We start from the raw sequence: 19,247 nt of genomic DNA, 5'->3' as shown, positions 1-19,247 counted from the left end.
CATACTTTTGTGACCAATTTATTTTTATAATATTGTTGATTTTTTTATTATTCTTTTTGCTGAACCATTTGAGAATAAGTTATAGATACCATGACCTTTCATCCCCAAATACTTAAGTATTTATCTGCTAAGAACAAGAACTTCTCTTACATAACCACAATACAATGATCTCACCCAGGAAATTAGTATTGATACAATACTATTATCTAATATACTGGCAATATTCAAACTTTGCCAGGTGTCCCAGTAATGTACTCTATGGCAAATTTTTTCCAGGATGCAGTCCAGGATTAGACATTGCATTTAGTTGAAATGTCTTTTTGCATTAATGGTTTTTTAAGCCACTGGTGTTTTCACAGGAATATTTTTCTTCAAGAACATATTTCCTGATAAACAATAGCATTTCATTTCCTCTTCTGTCCTTACTGTTTGCAAAGAGCCAGGGATGCAGTGTGGGCCTGAAGCAAGAGCAGGCTTACCCAGGCTGCGTCGACTAAGGCCTTAGGAAAGGACCTTTTCCCAGTCCTGGGTTTGCCCTGTAAGCTGATTTCCAAAGGCAAACCACAGAACCGTTAGTGTGTCCCCTAGCTCTTCAGTCAAGTGGGTTGTCACTTGGCTTTCTCATTCTCCAAGCTACTTCCTTCGATATATAAAGCTACCACATTACTTTACTATATTTCAAATCTCTCCAGGAATAGTGACTTATAAAGGATTTTACCCTTCACAGTTCTCTCCAAAGGCAGCTTGCTGACTGTACACTTCTGGGGTGGTTTTTTTCTAGCAGTTGGGGTTATACCCAATCTGAGATCAGAATAAGCAGCTGTATTCCTTCTGCCTCAACCAGTGTTGCCTGAAACAATTATCAAGTGGTCAAAAAATGAGATGATGGCCGGGCGCTGTGGCTCACGCCTGTAATCCTAGCTCTTGGGAGGCCGAGGCGGGCGGATTGCTCAAGGTCAGGAGTTCAAAACCAGCCTAAGCAAGAGCGAGACCCCATCTCTACTATAAACAGAAAGAAATTAATTGGCCAACTGATATATATATATAAAAAATTAGCCGGGCATAGTGGCACATGCCTGTAGTCCCAGCTACTCGGGAGGCTGAGGCAGAAGGATCACTCGAGCCCAGGAGTTTGAGGTTGCTGTGAGCTAGGCTGACGCCACGGCACTCACTCTAGCCTGGACAACAAAGTGAGACTCTGTCTCAAAAAAAAAAAAAAAAAAAAAAAAAAAATGAGATGATGACCATGTATGATACACAAAGCTTACTAGAATCCAACTCTCGCATCCTTCTGCTGCCTCAGATTCTACAATGGGAGCAGGAAAGCCAAACTCCTACCAGGTCAGCTGATTGGTGTGACCTGAGGAATTCACAGCAAGCGGACAGAGAACATTGTGGGGGGCAAAAAACAACATCATTTCATGTAAGCATCTCCCTGGCTTATCTTGAATGAAACTTAATTTCAAAAAAAAAAGAAAAAGCTACAGATTTCTTTAAATGGTTGGGGTTTTGTTTTATTTGTTTTATTTTGCTAGTATTTACTAAAGGGAGGTATGTGTTTTCTATGATAAGTGAATTTATTTTTAATTAAAAAGTTCTTTCCAAAAATTCAAAAGACTTAGCTACAGGTCACCATTTAGGATATTTTCCCTCTTAAATAGAAGGTAGCAAGAGGAAAGTTGTGTTATTGGAGAAAAGGTTCAAGGGATATGACCTGGAGAAGGTTGGGAACTAAGCTGGTGGGAGGAGATTGCTTCTTTCTATTCACTCTGGTGCAGTTCTTCTTAAGCCTACTGTTGTTTTCCTAGCTATCTTTGAGGACCCTGATGATTGTCATTGCGAACACCAGAAGAACCCTATGAAGTATCCCCTACAGAACTGTTTGGTTGACAGATTGGCTGGTTTCTAGACTGACCCTTTTCTTATAAAGTGAGCACCCTGATTCCGGACAGTTCCTACATGGTCTTTCTATAGGGTGACCATACATCTTGGTTTGTCCAGCACATCCCAATTTATCTCTGTTATCCCAATATAATTATTATTAACATGGCCTCATTTCATTTTTAAAAGTGTCCTGGTTTGACGATAACTTACATGATCACTCTAACACTTGAAGTATTGGGAAACTTGAAGTATTTTCTCTCCATACAAAAGCCAATGGAGCTGTTTGAGTGATTTGTGCTAGTGCACAACAGTCTCTAGCCTAGTAATTAGCTCACCCCTGCTTCTGCCCCACCTTCTGCTGTGGAGGATAAATCCATCTCACACCTCTTGCATTCCAGAGGTTCTGATTGCCCCACCTTTTCCTGTCTTCTGCTTTGCATTTCTTACCTTCCTCAGTAATGTATTTTACTTTGATTTGGATTGGCCTAGGTGTGTTGTACAAGTGGAGTCTCATCCACCCCTTATACCTCTAGCCAAGAGACATTGGTAATGAAATTTTCTGCTTTACGAAAGTGAAGCAGCCTTATTCTTTACCAGACCAGATGATTTCCTCAGTGGGCAGATGGTATCGGTATGGAGGCAGTTAGTACATGGTTTTATGCTTCAGATCTTTATTTGTAAATCTGAAAGAAGACTAATAGTTTTAAAGTGTTTTGAGAATCTCAAAGATAAAAAAGATTATAAATAACAAAAGATTTTTTTTCTTCTAAAATGATAGCACAGATACTGTGGTTACTTACTTAATACATAGCGTGTGGTCTCTGGGCCATGGCAGCTGATAGGTTTTTTCCAGTGCTCTATTTATAGAGCTAGGTCAGAAATATCACTTCCGTTGGAACTTGACCTATAGACCATTGTCAATTTTAGAGACCAAGGTAGTAGAGTGCACACTAAATACAGCTGGTTCACAGGTTCAGTTAGTAAACCATAAACCCCCAAGGAAATTACTTTTGCTGGAGGATAGATGTCTGAGCCTGTCTCAATCTCTTTTATTTGATATCTTTGCCTTGTGGCCTCACAGAGCTTGTAGGTGATCTTGAATCCTTAATGTAAAAATAGCCTATTCTAGGCAATCTCCCTCTTTTATAATCCATTCATCCTCTTCACCTTTGGTTGCTGAAATTCTTTCTGCATTGTATAGAACAAGAGCTGATGATCCAGCAAGAGAGGTCACTTAAACTACTCTGGGAAATTTAGGGAAAAACAGATCTAAATTATTTCCCTACTTCATCTTTCTGTTGGGGGTAACCAAGATTCTCAGTCATTTCTCCAGTTCAAATGGATAATCCAATTTAAAAAACATGCTGAAGCATGAAGTTTTAGTAAGTAGGATAGACTAAGAAAATCTTTAGTCTGGAGAGAAATCTGCTATCAGGAAAAAGACCACATGTCTGTACTCTCTTCGGGCGTAAATGGGTGCTAGGTAGGTCACAGCAATTCAAAGACAGCACGTGGAATAGAGCATTCTCAAACTTCCTGGAAAAAGTGAGGTTCTGAATGAGGAACTAATTTCTTGCCATCAAAATATGGTAGACTCAAAGTTTTTTAGTACAAGCAGGAACCTTTGAAATCATTTGGAACAACCTCTTCTTGTCATGGATGAGGAAACTGAGGCTTAGGTGATGTAACTAGTCATTTCCAAGGCCTACTCTGATGTTCTTTGTTACACGACTCTCTTCCTCCCACCGGGTCTCATTAAAAGTCCACAGCTGAGTCAGAAATAGACCTTCAGGTTCCTACCTCCCAGCTGCAGCTGACCATGCCCTGTCATGCATTACACAGAACATGCTTCAGGACGTGAGAACAAGAGATAAGAAACTTACCTAAAGTCAGTTCCAATGGCAACATACCATCTGCTTCCCTGGATTTATTTCAGTCCTGAAAACATTTACAGGAATTTTTATTCCTTTTTTCAAATTTCCTCTTTCTAGTCTCAGTAAGTTGCCTTTCATCTGAAGGGAGAGGAGGGACCAAATATCCAGAATATCCAGTCCTCCAAGGCCATGAACTTTTACTTCCTCTCTGTTCCTATTCTGGGAGTCATTGCGTTGGGTTTTTTTTTTTTTTTTTTTAAACTCATTTTTTTTTTTTACATGGAAAAGTCTGTTCTTTTAAAGTCGACCCTTTTGCTACAGGGCAAACATTTTTCTGTTATGCACTAGAGATTCTGTTTGACCTCCCAGAAATGCTTAGCACGGGAGTCATAAATTGAAATGTTTTCAGAGAAGGAGCTTTCTCATTAAAGGCTCCCCAAGAGGCCCCTTCTAAATACTGACACAGGTTGGTACCAGAAGCCCATTACCTTTTTGGAAATCAAGGCTACATAGCAACCTGGTTATCCTCCTCCAGTCTGATTGCATGAGGGCTACACCTCATGTGTACAGAGCAGGGAGAGAGTTCCTTGCCTGTCAGAAATTTGTCTTCATAACCAACTCCTACTCCAGATGAGTAGGGAATTGGATCCAAAAGATAGTAGTCATGAAAGATATTTCAGAATCCAAATCCTGTTGTTTTAACTATTTCATAACTAAGCTTTACTATCTTGCCTCATTATTAACAGAATAAAAAATGTAGAAGATACTGATTAAACTTTTTTCCCTAGAATTTCATCTTCAGTGTTTGATCATCAATGTTCCTGTCATTTATACACATCAAGTGCCTTCATCTAAGGGTCACCAAGAACTTTTGGTTGCCTGGAGGCAAGAATTATTATTCACATTTTACAGATGGGTTAGCAATCACAGAAAGAGAACATGCTTTGACTTACCTAAAAGAGTCTCTGAGAGAGTGGGGAATGAATGTTCCCACAGTCTTTTATAGAGAGCCCTGACTTCAGTGTGAATAAATTAGATTTGCTCTATGTAGCTTACCAGAAACATCTGCAAGCTCAAACCTGTAACAATGAAAAATCCTCAAAACTGAAAATATTTTCAAAGCCCAGTTCATTTATTTGATTTTTATTTATATTGTAATTAACCAGAATCCAGACAATGAAGTCATACTGCCTTGGCAGGTCTAAATATCACAATCATCAAAAAGGAGAGAGAAGCAGAGAGTGCCCCAGTTTTTAGTACTTCTATTTCAAATGAGCATAGATAAAATTCACTTATCTATTTCCTGACCAATTAGGTCATTGGGCAGGAAATCACCTTTTCTGAAAAGCCAGTAAGCAGATTCCTCTTACCTTAAGTTTCCCATAAACAGCACTAATGTTCATTTATGCCAGCTCTCTCATAGGAATGCTTGAAAGTCAAAAGACTTAAGAAACCAGTAAGTTTTCTAGTTGAAAATAAGGTTACAAATTTATAATAACTGATAACTTACCCACCTCCCTCTCTCAAGTGATCCTACCTCTGTAATCACCCTTCAATTGTTTTTCTGTATTTGAGGCCCTATTGAGTGAAATAACTTTCCAATCCTGACCAGATTTTTAAGCCTCCTACCAGAGAGGGTCAGTTGGAGGCCACCTGATTTGCATGAATCCAGCTGCTGGGCCAGTTGAACGAGGTTAAATCACTTGCCGAGGCAGGGTATGTGCTGTCTTTCTGGAAACCCCTTGCCCAGGGTTATCGCCATACATCAGAACAGAGGAAGCTGAGTGTGGAGCCTGAGTGACTTACGGAGTTCAGATAAGCAACAAGGCCCTCACAGCACACCTCCCAAAGATGAGCCGTTGGGCTCTCAGGCTTTTCCTAAGGGCCCTTGTGGGCTGGCAGAATAGCAGGTTATTTGACTTGAGAGACATGGTAAACTCAGAGAAGGCTAATTGGAGTAGTGGTTAAGACATTGGAGTAGTGGTTGGCCTGGTTGTCTTCTTAGCCAGCCATGTGACCTTGGGAGAAGGACTTAATTAGTCACAACCTCAGTCTGTCAGTAAGGACGATAATATTACCTACTTTGTAGCGTTGTTGTGAGGATCAAAAAAGATGTAACTAAGAGATGAAGCTCAAAGAAGACATAAGCCATCCCTTTATAAAAGGCTCACATAGTGCCTAGCATACTCGTATAGTACCTTTAAAATATTTTCTTTTATTATCGTTAACCTTCAAGACCTTGCTGTTGTTACTTTTGTGGTAGGTTAATGTTTGTAAGCACTCTTGAAAATATATCTCCTCAAGCTTACTCATTTAAGGTTTCCATTGGAAACTTTTCTGTGGGCTTTTGCCCTCGTGGCCCTTTTTAGGATTTGAGTTTACCTGTCTAGAAAACAGCGAAACATATGGGTACTTTTTTATACTGTTTTCATTGGTTTAGCAACATGAAGTTCTTTAAATAGTCACTACCGGCCCAAATGTGGCTCTGACCTCTGAAGACATCCTGTGTCTTCTTTTGGACCTGAGAAACTCCTACAGTTTAACACACACACACACACACACACACACACACACACACACACACACACTTAACTAATTAGCAACTCCTAATTATTCACTTGTAACTTTTTATTAGCAAACTTTAAAGATCAGCTTCACTTCATCCTATCACTTAGCAGGCATCTAAGCAACTAGCTTCTAGAGTTTACTTGAAAAATGTAAACCTATTAACTTTAGCTAAACCAAGGTAGAATTAAGAATGTAAATCTGCTAAAACAAGTATATGACATACTTCAAATGTTAGTGGAGATAACTTATTAATTAGTCATTTAATTAGTATTTATAAGCATCCTCTCTGTCTCAGACCTTGTATTAAGTGATTCAGGCATGCTTGCATAAATCAGACATGGACTCTGTCAGCCTTCTTATACAGTATGCACGGCTTAACGGATATGTTCTGAGAAATGCATCTTAAGCAATTTTGTCATTGTATAAACAAAGAGTATACTTACACAAACCTACACGGTATAGCCTGCTACACACCTATGAAGGCTATATGGTATAGTCTGTTGCTCTTAGGCTACAAACCTGTACAGCATGTTACTGTCCTGAATACTGTAGGTAACTGTAACACATGGTGCTTGTATATCTAAACATTTTCAAATATATAAAAGATGAAAAATGGTACATATGAATAGAGCACTTAACCAGCGATGGAGCTTACAGGACTGGAAGTTTCTCTGGGTGAGTCTGTGAGTGAATGTGAAGGCCTTAGGACATTACTGTATGCTACTGTAGATTTTATAAACACTGTTCTCTTAAGCTACACTAAATTTACAAAGAATATTTTTATTTCTTCAATAATAAATTAACCTTAGCTTACTATAGCTTGTTTACTTTGTAAATGTTTTAATTTTTTTGACTTTTTGATTCTTTTGTAATAACACAGCGTAAAACATAAACATCACCCAGCTACACAAAACTTTTTTTCTTTATATCCTTATTCTGTAAGCTTTTTTCCCCTATATATTTTTTTAACTTTTTAAACTTTTTGTTAAAAACTAAGACACAAACACACATTAGCCTAGGCCTACACAGGGTCAGGATCATCAATGTCACTGTCTTCCACCTCTATATCTTGTCCCACTAGAAGGTCATTAGGGACATTATCATGCACGGACCTGTCATCTTGTGTGATAACAATGCCTTCTTCTGAAATACCTCCTGAAGGACCTACATGAGGCTGTTTTATGGTTAACTATTTTTTAATAACTAGAACAAGTATATTCTAAAATAATGATTAAAAGTATAGTATAGTAAATACATAAGCTAGTAACATAGCTGTCTATTATCATTCTCAAGTATTATGTAGTATACATGATTATACTATACTTTTATATGACTGCAGTGTAGTAGGTTTGTTGACACCGGCATCACCACAAACATGTGAGTAATGGGTTATGCTATGATATTACCATGGCTGTGATATCACGAGGTAACAGGAATTTTTCAGAACCATTATAATGTCAGGGGCCACTGACATATATGCAGTGTGGTGTTGACCTGAACATTGCTATGCAGTGCGTATATTAAGTGCATATATTAAGGGTGATAAGAAAAGCACATAAGTAATATGCCACAGGATAGAAAATGGCAGTAATGTAAGAAAGTAAAAGTATTATGGAAGTTTAGAGGAAGAAGACTTATTTCTGTGACGATTAGAGAAGTTGGCCTGTAGGAAGTGGCATTGAAGGCAGGGTAGATTTGGGGCAATGGGCATAGAGGAGTTCCAGATGAGGAGGAGACACAGAGAAGTAATTAAATTGAAGCAAAGGTATGTGAAATGGAGTGGAGAGAAGAAGTGTGGGGCAGGTGGGGCACAGGGTAGAAGGTCTGTGAATGCCAATGTTAGGAATTTAGAATTCTCTGAAGGCACTTGGGAGCCATTGAAAGTGTTTGAGCATGCTGCTTGTAAGTGGCAGTGGAGTGCATAGTTGTGTGCTTGGAGCTGGTTAATGAGGCAGCAAAATAGAGGATGGGCTTTAGTAGGGAGAAACTGACAGCAGCATGGAGAACAGCCTTAAACAACTAAAGCAGTTGCCCCCAGGTGAAAGCTAATGTGGGCCTAAGGGTGGGGTAAGAGGAATGGAGGGTAGGGAATGGACATAAGTGGGATTTTACCATTAAATCAGTAAGACCTCACAATTTATTGGAAATAAGGAGCATGAAAGGAGGAGAAATTTAAAAATGGAGCTGAGGTTTCAAAACAGATTAACTGGAAGTCCAAAAGAAGGAACAAAAAAGGAGCAGTGAATTTATGTGGGAAAATAAGAGCTTAATTTGAAGATATTGAATTTATGGTACCAAAATTCATGATGTCAAGCTTACAGTTCTTATGGTGGAAAATGGTGGACAGGTGCTGAGACAAGTCAGAGATTGAGACAAAGGTGTAGAAACCATCCGCATGGGGGTGTCATCCTCGTCAACAGTGAGGCTATGCCATGTGGAGCTGACATTGCACGTTTGATGGGAATGAGGCATATTTGTATGCTTTTAAAAATTTAAAAAGGTAAAAATTAAGCCAACATTTTAAAATCAGGAGGTTGTACTTAAAATATTGATTTCTGTCTTTTCTTTTAAAAATCAAAAGATATGACTATGAATTTGCATTGCCATGTGACAACAGCAAGCTAGAGCTGCAAAGAAGCTGCCTCCTTGAGATCCTAGATGAATTCTAGATTTCACCACAGCCCCCACTACCTCCCATCATCTCCTGGGGCTTTAAGATTAAAAGTCAGTTGCTAAATCTAAAGAGATAATAAGTAAATGAATGGTTGCCTAGAGCTCAGGGCAGGCAGGGAATGGGGTGTTGGGGGCTGATGACCAATGGGTATGGGTTTCTTTTCAGGGTGACGAAGTGTTCTAACATTGATTGTGGTCATGGTTGAACAGCTCTGTGAAGATGTTAGGTCATTAAATATGAAGTGTCCGATTTCAGATCAAAAGTGTAGTTTATTATATCTCAAACAAGAAGCAGTACAATTAGTCAAAGTATATGCCTAAACTAGCAACACAGTTTTGCTATCTTAACAGTAGCTTGTTTATGCCAACAGTTTAAGCCTGGAGAGTGAGTGGCAATGAAATCATGAAAGGCATTTTCCACAACTTGTTGAGAATTTAATATTTTTCCTTGCAAGAAGTGGTTCAAAGTCTGGAAGAAAGTGGTAGTCAGTTGGTGCAAGGTCTGTGAATATGGTGGATGACAGAGAGTTTCCAAGTCCAGTCTCTATAGTTTGAGCAGTGTTGTTTATGGGACATGTGGTCAAGCGTCATCTTACTAGAGGATTGGCCTGTCTCTGTTGACCAATCTCAGCCGCTTAATTGCAAGCCACTTCATCATTTCATCCAATTGGTCGCAGTAGACATCCGCCCTAATCAATTGACAGTTTTCATGAAGCTGTAGTGGATAATACCAGTGCTGGACCACCAGACATCATTAGCTTTTTGGGATGAATATTTGATTTTGGACTATGTTTCACACTTCATCTTTATAAAACCATTGTGCTGAACACTTGCAATTTTCAAAAAGAACCCAGTTTTCATCACACATGACAATATGGTGTAGAGATGGTTCGCCTTTATGTCATGCCAGCAAAGAAGGGCAAGCTTTGAGATGATTTCTTTTCTGATGCCTATTTAATTAATGCAGAACCCATCTATCTAGCCTCTTTACCTTGCCGATTTGTTTCAAATGGTCCAATATTGTTGGAATAGTAACATCAAACTTTGCTGCTAATTTACATGCAGGTTGAGATGGATTTGCTTCCACTATAGCTCTCAGGTCATCATTATCCACCTTGGTCTTGGGTTACCCACATGGCTCATTTTCATTATTAAAATCACCAGAACAAAACTTCTCATCCCATCAACATACTGTGTGTTCATTAGCCACATCCTTCCCAAACACTTCATTGATATTTCGAGCTGAGCTGCATTGGTTCCATGATGGAACTCATATTTGAAAATAACATGAAGTTTTGATTTATCTATCCATGGTTTCATAAAAATTGCCCTAAAAATTTTTTGAAAAATAATCAGAAGCCAAACCATGCATTTGAAAGACTGAGGATGTACCTTCACAATAAAAATAAAACAAGTATCAAAGTGAAATGTGAGAGATATCAACTGTCAAACTTTATACTTAAGGAAATTGGACATTTCATATTTAATAACCTTAAGAGTAAAAACTGTTAAACTGTACACTTTAAATGGGTGGATTGTGTGGTATGTGCATTGTCTCAATAAAGCTGTTTCTAAAAATGAAAATATAGTTGCTGTTGCCCTTGCAGTACTGGTTTTCTTATAGCAGAAAATATTTCTCTGTCAACATGCCTCTATCAAAAAGGAGAAAATGAAAGGTAGACTGAAAAGATTGTGAATTTCAAGAAAAATGGAAGAAACTATTTCTCTTTGTGGTAGTAAAGAATTTATGCATATTAATATGCAAACACCTGATCTCTTTATTAATGTACATTACTTTCCTAGCCATTGAAAGCACCTGATAAGAGACAGGAAAAAATGTGGTCATGCCCCACTCCCTGAGGTCCACCCACAACTAAGAAGAGAGAGAGAGAACAAAGGCAGTGAAGGGAAAGGAGTAATCAACATGGTAAAAGGAGAAGTAGAAGAAGCCAATAGATTGGATGCCAAGGAAGAGGAAGCTTCGTCAGCTGCTGACAAGAGGTCAAGGAGGATGAGGACAGAGAAGTCAGGAAGTCATGGGAGACCATCATGGGAGACCAGCAAGAGAGCCGAGAGTGATGAGGCCAGAGGGAGGTCCAAAGGCCCAGAATGCATTATTTAGGAGTTAGTATTTTATGTCAGGCATAGACACTGAAGGATTTTAAGTAGGGGAATGATATGATCAGATCAGAACAATGTAGATTATTTGTTTTCACATGAATTTATGCATGTTTTGAATTGCATGCAAGATGAACCAAGGTCACCCCAAGTTTTATTCTTCCCTATGCTAAGTTCTCCTTCAGTCTGAAATCCTCAGGCTTGTTGAAACCTCAGTTATTGATTTCTATCTAATTTATTCCTGTACTTGCTTGAACCAGGAAATATATATATGGTTGGTGTTTCCTAACACAGGGTTCCCAACCTCAGCACTATTAGATTTTGGCTGCATAATTCTTTGTTGTGGGGTGCTATCCCATGTATTATAGGATGTTTAGCAATGTCACCAGCCTCTACCCTCTAGATGCCAGTGGCACTCCCAGTTAGACATTGTCAATCAAATCACCTCCCGCTAAGAAGCCTTAACTACATTTATCTATTGTAGCATCTGGGCCAAGGAGCTTAAGGCCATGTGCTGTTGGTAGAACATGCTGAAATGTGTCTGGCCTGGAAAAGAGGACCAATTCCTACTCCACACTGAGGGGTACAAATCAGATGATGCAGTGAGGACATAACAAACGAGAAACTCAAGGCCTCATTCTGTTTTAGCTAATTCGGTGGAATTCAGCCTTTCTGTACTTAGTCTTCTCAGTGAAAAGAGATGATTTCTGCAGTCTAAATATCCAACTTTTCCCCCTAAGGCTAGGATTCCGGCCATGGCTCATAGCCAAAGTGGGCACAGGATTTTTGAGCTTCAGAACGTGCTAGATATGGTAATGGGAGCTGCCTTCTACGTGGCGGGACTTGGAAGCTTGCCTCTAAGAAGAGGGTGGGAACAGAATGGTTTTCTCCTAGTGCTGTCAAGAGAGATCAGTAAAGCTTGGAGATGTAAGATAGTAGCTGAAGAGCAACTTGGAGTTGACTAGGAGCTCAGATAAAGTTTTACTTCAGATCCTCCTCTTATAGGAAAGTCTTAGCAGGTAAAGGAATGCTTCTCTTGGAATAAGGATGTCTAAAACAGATTAGATATGAAACGTTGATATCTTCCAGATTCCTCTTCTGGGTGTGTGTATACAGGACTGAGAGAGCAAAGGAATTTTATATGTATATGCTACCACTTCTATATTGATAAGGAAAATTGAGTTAAGACTCTTATCAAACTAAAACTATCTAACTCTATTAAACTGAGACTATTTCATAACCAGCTTTTATTCTGCAGAGTAGCATTATGGATATTGAGTGGCTTGATTCATTATTAACAATGGCTCCAAGCTGCCTTGCAGTGCAACCTCTTGTTGATATATACCTCTGTTATTGTTTAGTCCAGTGGTGGTCACTTTCACTGAGGCTGAAGGAAACCCATGCTGGTTTTTATATTTTTAGTCTCATACTCCTTAATCCCTCTACTTCTCTAATTCATCACCTTCCATGGTAATGAACTGAGCCTCCAAGTACTCTGTGAGCAATGAGTAATGAGTGGACTTGATGTAAAATGGCATCATAAGAAAGGGCATCCATAAACATGATTTTTCCCTGTTTCATTTCAGGCACTTCTGGATCCAGTTGTGTGACAGCTGCACTAGGAAACACCTGGAGTCACAGTGTGAACACCCGGTTGATTCTCCAGTACTTGGATTCAGAGAGAAGACAGGTGAGTGTTTTGGCAGTATTCTCTGTGAAGTTCAGCAATCTTAGCAACTTCTGAAAGTATTGGCCACATTGTCGGTCCTTGGCCAGCACTGGCAAGGTGGGCATAAAGAAACCAAGATCCCTGCTTGCTCCAACACAGTGGAGAGATAAATCACACATAGGAAAAAAATATAAGAATAGATCTCATAGAGTTAGCATTCTCCCAATATTCATAAATGGCTAAAGACCACACCTCTAAGAATCTCCAATTCTCCATCTCTAAATGATGATTTCACTAGATGATATTTTTTGAGGACTAGATAATTTGTATATAAATTGAATAGTGATGGTGCTTTTTCTTGGGGTATGTATGCTTTGAAAAACCTTAGGCTAGATATATCCTGCCAAGCAAATAAACTATTCCACAGTTACTGGGTACTTTTACATTAATGCACAAGCCTGTAGTTTAAAGTAGTGAATGATGCTAGAGAGACCTTCAAAAGAATGATGACTTTCTCAGAGCTTGCTATTTATGGCTTTTATCCTGGCCTCAAGTGAGAGTCTCCCTACTTCTATCCAGAAAGGTGATCTTTCTATTCCTTTTTAAATCTTCTTTCCCCACTATAAAGAAAGAGACACCACTGTCTGACCCCTTTGGAAAAATGTTTCATAATCAGGAAATTTTATTTTTTCCCTGATGTCTAACATCAACTTTTTCCTATTCTGTAAACAGATTCAATCACTTGCAAGCAGGAGCAAGAGGATGAAGTGATTGTTCTGATTTTTTGTATAGGACAGAATTCAGAACCCGTATTTGCCCATCATGCTAAACATATTAATATATCAAATTCAGGCAATTAAAAAGGCATGAAATATTGCACTAGTCATCCTTTCTGGAGGAGATGGTAGGAAGGGTGTTGTTGCTTTTACCTGCATTAAGTAAACTGGTTCTTTTTCGAGTAGGCAGGAATCATCAAAAACGACATGAGCTATTATTGCATATTCCGGACATAACTTTCTGCATACCGTTGGTTACAGACCATAGGATTCTTCTAGGTTTGCTTAGTGATCAGGTCAGCCATCTCCTGAGAAGATAAGGCTGCTGGTTTCCATTCAGGGAAACAATCTTGAGTATTCAGGCCCTGGTGGGTTCATTACCTCAGTGGTACCTTTTCCCTGATGATTCAAGTATCCATTACTTCTCTTTTTGGTGGAACATATTCAAAATTATTTCTGGAGAACGTAATAACCTTCAGTTTTTACTCTAGGTAGTAAATCATGTTAAATAAACCTTGTTTTAGCTTTTGGATCATTAAGGATTATCAAACACTCCTGCCTAAACTCTGTTTGAGGCAGCAAAATTCCTTGTGAATCAGTGTTGAGTCATTCATTTCCATGGATCCTTGACCTACTCCTTGAAAACTTGTAGTTATCTCTGTTTTTGATTTTAGATAGCATTCTTACCATAACACACTGGTTTTGTGATTTGGTCTGTTATATATGGTAGCATGGAATCAAGGCTCCCAGATTCTAGTTTTACAAATTCCAGTTAGAATGTATGGTAAATAAAGAATTGAGAGCTACATTTTAATTTTCCTTTTGTTTTAATAAATTAACCAATGTCAACAGGAAGCAGCTGGTAGGACAGATGCTATTAATATTATTTTATGTCTCTTTGGTGACTGGAAGATGTTGATGGCTCTTGGCTGGTAAGGTCAAAGGCAGGCCACTGGTCACAAGAAGAACCAGGAGCAAAGTGTGGATAGATCAGTGATAGTCTATCAACTCATATCCTATTAGATGTGTCAGTAGTGTTATCTTAATTTACAGAGAACAACTTGATATTATCATTACTAATCAATCAGAAGCAGACTTAAATGCCTTTGAATCATGTTTTCAAACAATAATTAGAAATTAATGTAAAATATAACCAGTGTTAAAATGGCCAATCCAGGCAAAGAACATACATTTAATTGATCTGTAGAAACAGGCATGCCTTTTGAGACCAGTTGTTAAATTTGCAGCCTAATAATGAGGATAAAGTTCGATATAGCAAATATGTCTCTATCTAATGACCTTATCTTGCCTTAGCAGAGGATGTACTTAGTGATTCACTGAGTCTTTCCTGTGATCTTATTTCATGACAAACTATAAAAGCCATGTGAAGATAAGCTTTTTCTGGGATACATGCACAAAAGAATACTTTAACCCTAGCCTTTAAAGTAATTGCACTAAATAATACTTTCTTACAACATTACTTAGTAGGAGAACATACCTGGATCATTCTAGGGTAGTCAGACCTCCAGGACACCATCCACTTGGAGAAGATACTAGGTATAATTTTTTTGTATTGGTTTATTTGGGTGTGTTTTTTTTTTTCTCCCAATATATAAGCAGAGGCCACTACACCAAGGGATCAAGGTTATGGGATGAGGATTATGTTTTATCCTGTTTCTATGACATTGAGCTCTACACCAGGGCTCTTGAATGTGAGGCTTAGCCTGAGATCACAGGCCTGGAAGGGGGTTAGGTCAAGCTGCGCAGATCTTCGAGCTGATTAACCCAAGAGCTGAATTGTGTAGTCCGAGGGAAGGCGTCCTCCCTGCCTGATTATTTTCTTTACACCCTGGAAACTTTGTAAAATTATATAACCAAGAAAGAAATCTCCTTATCAGGGCACAAGCCAAGTTAATTCTCTTGTTTATTCTGCTTCAATGTTTGCAAAAACTCTCTTAAGAAGCTGGGAAACATTTTCTTTTGGACTAATTTAGCTTTTTTCCATTTGACTTTTATTTATTCCTTTCCAACTCTGCTTCAATCCTACCCCACCCTTTCTGCAACATTTTTATTCTTACCAAAGATATGTCCTTAGAGCAGAATTAAAATGGCCTCTACTAGGTTTTGTTGTTATTGTTGTTTTAAATCATCAAAAATATATTTTGGTCTACCCTGTGCATGGCATGAGGATACAAAGAAGTAGAAGACACAGTTTCTGCCCCTGGGGTCCTCTGGTCTAGCATGGAAGACCATATATATATATATATATATATATATATATATATATATACACACACACACACACACACACACACTCACACACTCGCTCATGGGTAATCAAAATGCAGTGCAGGAGTTAAAGAACAAACTAAAACTGAAGTACTATCCCAAGGCAGTGTTTGATTAATTATCTAAAGAGTGGTTAAAACAGTAACCACTCTGAATCCAAAGGAAGGTAGAATCGACAGCAGCATACTAAGTCTTTTCAGGAAGAGGTGGGATTTGAGGACCACCTTAAAATCAATGCTTCTCAAACCTGGCTGCACTTTGGCTCATCACAAGGCGTTTATATAATACCAATGCCAGGGCCCCTCCCTGACCAGTCAAATCAAAATCTCTGCCCATGGGGCTGGGCATCAGTGTTTATTTTATTTGTAAAGTTCCTCCAGGTGATTCTAGTGTGCAGCCAAGGTTGAGAACCCCTGCCTTAAATAATAGATACAATTTGGTCAGTCAGAAAGGGGAGGTGCTGGGGTCGGGCGAGCGGCAGCAGAGGAAGAGCAGGAGGGCGGTCCTTGTCGTCAGAGGGCGCAGGCTGAGTTTTGCCTTGGAACAAGAGCAAAGGGTTTGGGCACTCATTAATTTGACAAACCTTTATTTAATCATCTCTTCTCTGCTAGTTAACTGTGCTAACTGGATGCTAGAGATTCAAAGATAAGTAAGAAATGGTTGATACCCTCTGCAGTGGTTCACAGCCTGCTTGGGGAATCAGATAAACATGTAAACAGGACTGTAAGAGCACTGTGAATTAAGTCAGTAGAGGACATGGAGAGCCCTACAGCTAAGGAAGGTTCTGGAGCGATGAGATGAGTGAGGCAGTGGCATGCAGGGCGGACTGGCTGAGGCTTTCACTTGGGAAACTCTTGAGGTAACCAAGTGCTTTGTAGCAAGGGCTGGAAAAGCTTGAGTGAGGCTGGTTATGCTTGAAAGAAGGATGAAAACCCAAGGAAACATTCACAATCATACTATTTCTCATCAAATCCTCATAAAGGCTGTTCCTATAAACCACAGATGGGATTATATAAGTTTTCAAGTGCCCTAGAAGGAGTAATGAAGCAAATTAATCCTGACTCAGTCTCACACCCCCTTGATGAAATAAATATTATGATTCTCTTATTTTAACAAATTAGAAAAAGGCGACTTTTTCATATGGGAGGTTTATTTAAATGGCCTTTATAATAATATTTTCATCTTTATTTAGAAGGCACCCTGAAGTTACAGAACACTTGAAGGGTGAGCCTAAAGTGCCTAGTCAATTGTTGACAGGACCACTAATGTTACTCCAGCTCCCGATCCTCACTTGAATCCATAGGCTTTTCTGAAAGTCTCAGGTTGTTTTAAGTATTTGGTGTTTCCTTTCTGGTGATATAATTCTTCTCCCAGTGTCCATCTTATATTTTCAAAGACTCAACATCATCACTGTGAAGGCTTCCCTGACACCGAGAAGACTCTGTCCCTCTTCCCTCTGGCCCACATTTGTACTTAGCACTTGTCTCTATTCTTGTACTTTTGAGCCCTGAATCATGAGCCCTTGAGGTCTGTGACTGAATTTATCTGTGTACCTTCAGAGGCAAGGACAATGCTTGACACTTATGCAGTTGATACATTCATTTTTAAAGAGAGGGAGAGAGGGAGAGAGGGAGAGAGGGAGAGAGGGAGAGAGAGAGAGAGAGAGAGAGAGAGAGAGAGAGAGAGGAAAGAAAGAAAGAAAGAAAGAAAGAAAGAAAGAAAGAAAGAAAGAAAGAAAGAAAGAAAGAAAGAAAGAAAGAAAGAAAGAAAGAAGGAAGAAAGAAAGAAGAGAGATTCATCTATGTGTGAATCCAGTCTTGAGGATGAAGGACATACTGTTTATTTAGAATCACTCTTCCCCATAGGAAGTGAGTTTTATAGTTTAATCATTCTATTTAAAGTATTAGTAATTGTCAGTTGAAAAGGTTAGCATCAAACCTTGACAATTACAAGCAGATGCCTATATAGAAATACTATAAGAATACTGAATGTAGGAATGCTTTTTTGCAGAATCAGCCTGTTGGGGACTGTGGAAAAGTAGGAGGCAGACTTCCCCAGGGATTCTTATGGGAATTCCTTTGTGTTAGCAAGTCAGAGCCCTAAACACAGAACTAGGCTGAGCAAGGGAGGGATCCTGCAGCTGCTTTCAGGGAATAGGCTGCATGAGGACTTTGGGGAGAAGGTAAGAAGTCTATGTTGCCATCGTCCACAAGTCTTAACTCCTCTCTGTGGTTGGAAGGACTTAATGAAGGACTGAATAACTAAAGAAAGGATGATAAATTTCCTTTCCCAGATAAGCAGAAGGGTAGATTTGGGGCAGAATGTCAGGCCTAAGTCCATATTCACCCAAAGAAAGACACTGAAGGTGATGTTTTACCTAAGTCCTAGTTCCTCCAAAGAGGGACTCAGGCTTAGTTGCCCTAACTCAAAAATGAGTGCCTCTCCCTTGGTAGAATGGTTCCAATTCATGTGCTTGTTCTCTTGTGTGGGGCGCGGTGTCAACGCCATTACAAGTTGGCGCCTGTTTCCGGCTTTGCCTAGAGCAGCAAACAAGTTCAGCACACGCGCAATTGTCGGTTGCCCTGTGGCGCGAGCATGCAAACGAAGGGTCCTGCTATGGACTAATGCTTTGGTGGCTCGACAGCTGAGCGGCCTATCCCAGCTTAGGGGTTGTGCTTCTAGGGTATATAGCAGCCTGCGCGCTGCTGGGCTGGGTCTTCCGCATCATGTAAGTCTAAAGGGAACCCCATTAAAGCACTGTCAGAAGAACTCCAGTTGCCGCGTCTTCCTTGCTGGCGAGGCGGGCGCGACACTCTTGTTTTCTACTTCAGCTTGTCTGCTGTTTTTAGGCAAGGACTGTGTGTGTGTGTGTGTGTGTGTGTGTGTGTGTGTGAGAGAGAGAGAGAGAGAGAGAGAGAGAGAGAGAGAGAGAGAGAGAGAGAGAGAGAGAGAGAGAGAGAGAGAGAGAAAGAAAGAGAGACAGAGACAGAGACAGACAGACAGACAGACACTGGATCCAGCCAGAGGAGAAGTTTGGCTGTACTGCAGGGGTGGGGGAAAATTATTTTTAAAGCATAAATATCTGCAGAAATAGCAAAGGGAACACAGAATCCCAGCCAAACACATTGCTTTGGGTATAAATGTCCTCTCCCTTTCCAGAGCTGCTCAAGTGTGAAGTCTAAGCCCCTGACTATATTCTTCCAACAGAATTGCTATAACAGGTATTGAACAGATTGGGAAAATGGATAAAAGGGGAATCCACAATGGTGACTTTAAAAGGATCTTTTTTTTCAAGTCACCAGGCAAATATATTAAAATCTAAGGATATCTTACTTGAAAGTGTGAAGTAACAGCAATGAATATAGTGAGTTGGTACTCACAGAACATAAGGACAGG

The 19,247-nt window shown here is 39.5% G+C and overlaps 1 protein-coding gene across 4 annotated transcripts in view; it reads left to right on the top strand.

Annotated features, from left to right (window-relative positions):
* The window catches only part of RAD51B (RAD51 paralog B), a 764,513-nt gene that overhangs the window by 500,530 nt on the left and 244,736 nt on the right, over positions 1–19,247 (top strand). For all 4 annotated transcript variants that reach the window (XM_076003923.1, XM_076003922.1, XM_076003920.1 and 1 more), the window contains exon 9: positions 12,704–12,807. In XM_076003923.1, coding sequence (XP_075860038.1) covers positions 12,704–12,807 — 104 coding nt within the window. The remainder of the gene's footprint in view (positions 1–12,703; positions 12,808–19,247) is intronic.

This window comes from Microcebus murinus, chromosome 6, assembly GCF_040939455.1.
Source record: "Microcebus murinus isolate Inina chromosome 6, M.murinus_Inina_mat1.0, whole genome shotgun sequence".
NCBI lineage: Eukaryota > Metazoa > Chordata > Mammalia > Primates > Cheirogaleidae > Microcebus > Microcebus murinus.
Note: the sequence above shows the minus strand (reverse complement) of the source record. Positions and strands in the feature narration are given on the sequence as shown.